The sequence below is a fragment of the Penaeus monodon genome, chromosome 30 (genome assembly GCF_015228065.2).
Source record: "Penaeus monodon isolate SGIC_2016 chromosome 30, NSTDA_Pmon_1, whole genome shotgun sequence".
NCBI lineage: Eukaryota > Metazoa > Arthropoda > Malacostraca > Decapoda > Penaeidae > Penaeus > Penaeus monodon.
This window is the reverse complement of record NC_051415.1, coordinates 35,507,296-35,508,070: the sequence shown is the minus strand read 5'-3', so window position 1 is coordinate 35,508,070 and position 775 is coordinate 35,507,296. Positions and strand designations below refer to the sequence as shown.

Here is a 775-nt window from a genome sequence, read left to right as displayed (position 1 = left end):
ATACCTTCTAATTTCCACAGATGGCCGTCGTAGGTCAAGCAACAGCAGTAGTGGAAGTAGCACAGCAACCTCAGACATGAACAAAACACAAGCAGCCATAACGCTGCAGAAGCACTGGAGAGGTTACCAGACAAGGAACAATGATCCCAAGGCAGCTAAGATTAGAGATGACATCAGACATTCCAGGGCTGAACAACACATCAAGTAAGGACAGGGGGATAATTGATAATTACAATATAGATTATATTTGGCATTTCATTTGCAAGATTGAAGGTGAAAATTTTACCATTTCACTACCTCTCTCTTCTCATAGACACTTGACAGAGAAACTGCGCAGCACAGAGGAGGCCCTTGAGCGTGAAAGACGGCTACGGCACATGCAATTAGATGCCATCCGCACTCTCTGGAGAGAAATCCAGAAGCTGCAGGTCAATAAGCGTGATGGTGTGAATACCCCATCCACCCCCATGACCCCTCTTACCCCCCTCACACCTTTAGATGCCAAGGAGGGAGCTACAGGTGGTCCCAAGAAGTACTCTGAAGAGAGTGTCAAAGAGCTTACACAGTTCTGCCAGTCATTGCAGGGCCAGGTGAGAGCATATTTGTTGTGCTCTTTTAGTAATATTTTCTTTTTTCTACTTTCTTTTTTTTAGTTGTCTCTTATTCTACTTCACTGTTTATATGAGTATAGCCTGTACCTGTTTCTGTAGTCAGTCTTTAGGTATTTTTCTTTAAATTGCAAGTGGTAAAAATGTGTCATTACAATATTTATTCT

General features: G+C 42.6%; 1 protein-coding gene across 1 annotated transcript in view; it reads left to right on the top strand.

Annotated features, from left to right (window-relative positions):
• The window catches only part of LOC119592749 (PHD finger protein rhinoceros-like), a 63,459-nt gene that overhangs the window by 60,808 nt on the left and 1,876 nt on the right, over positions 1–775 (top strand). The window contains 2 exon segments of the mRNA XM_037941684.1: positions 21–204; positions 314–590. Coding sequence (XP_037797612.1) covers positions 21–204; positions 314–590 — 461 coding nt within the window.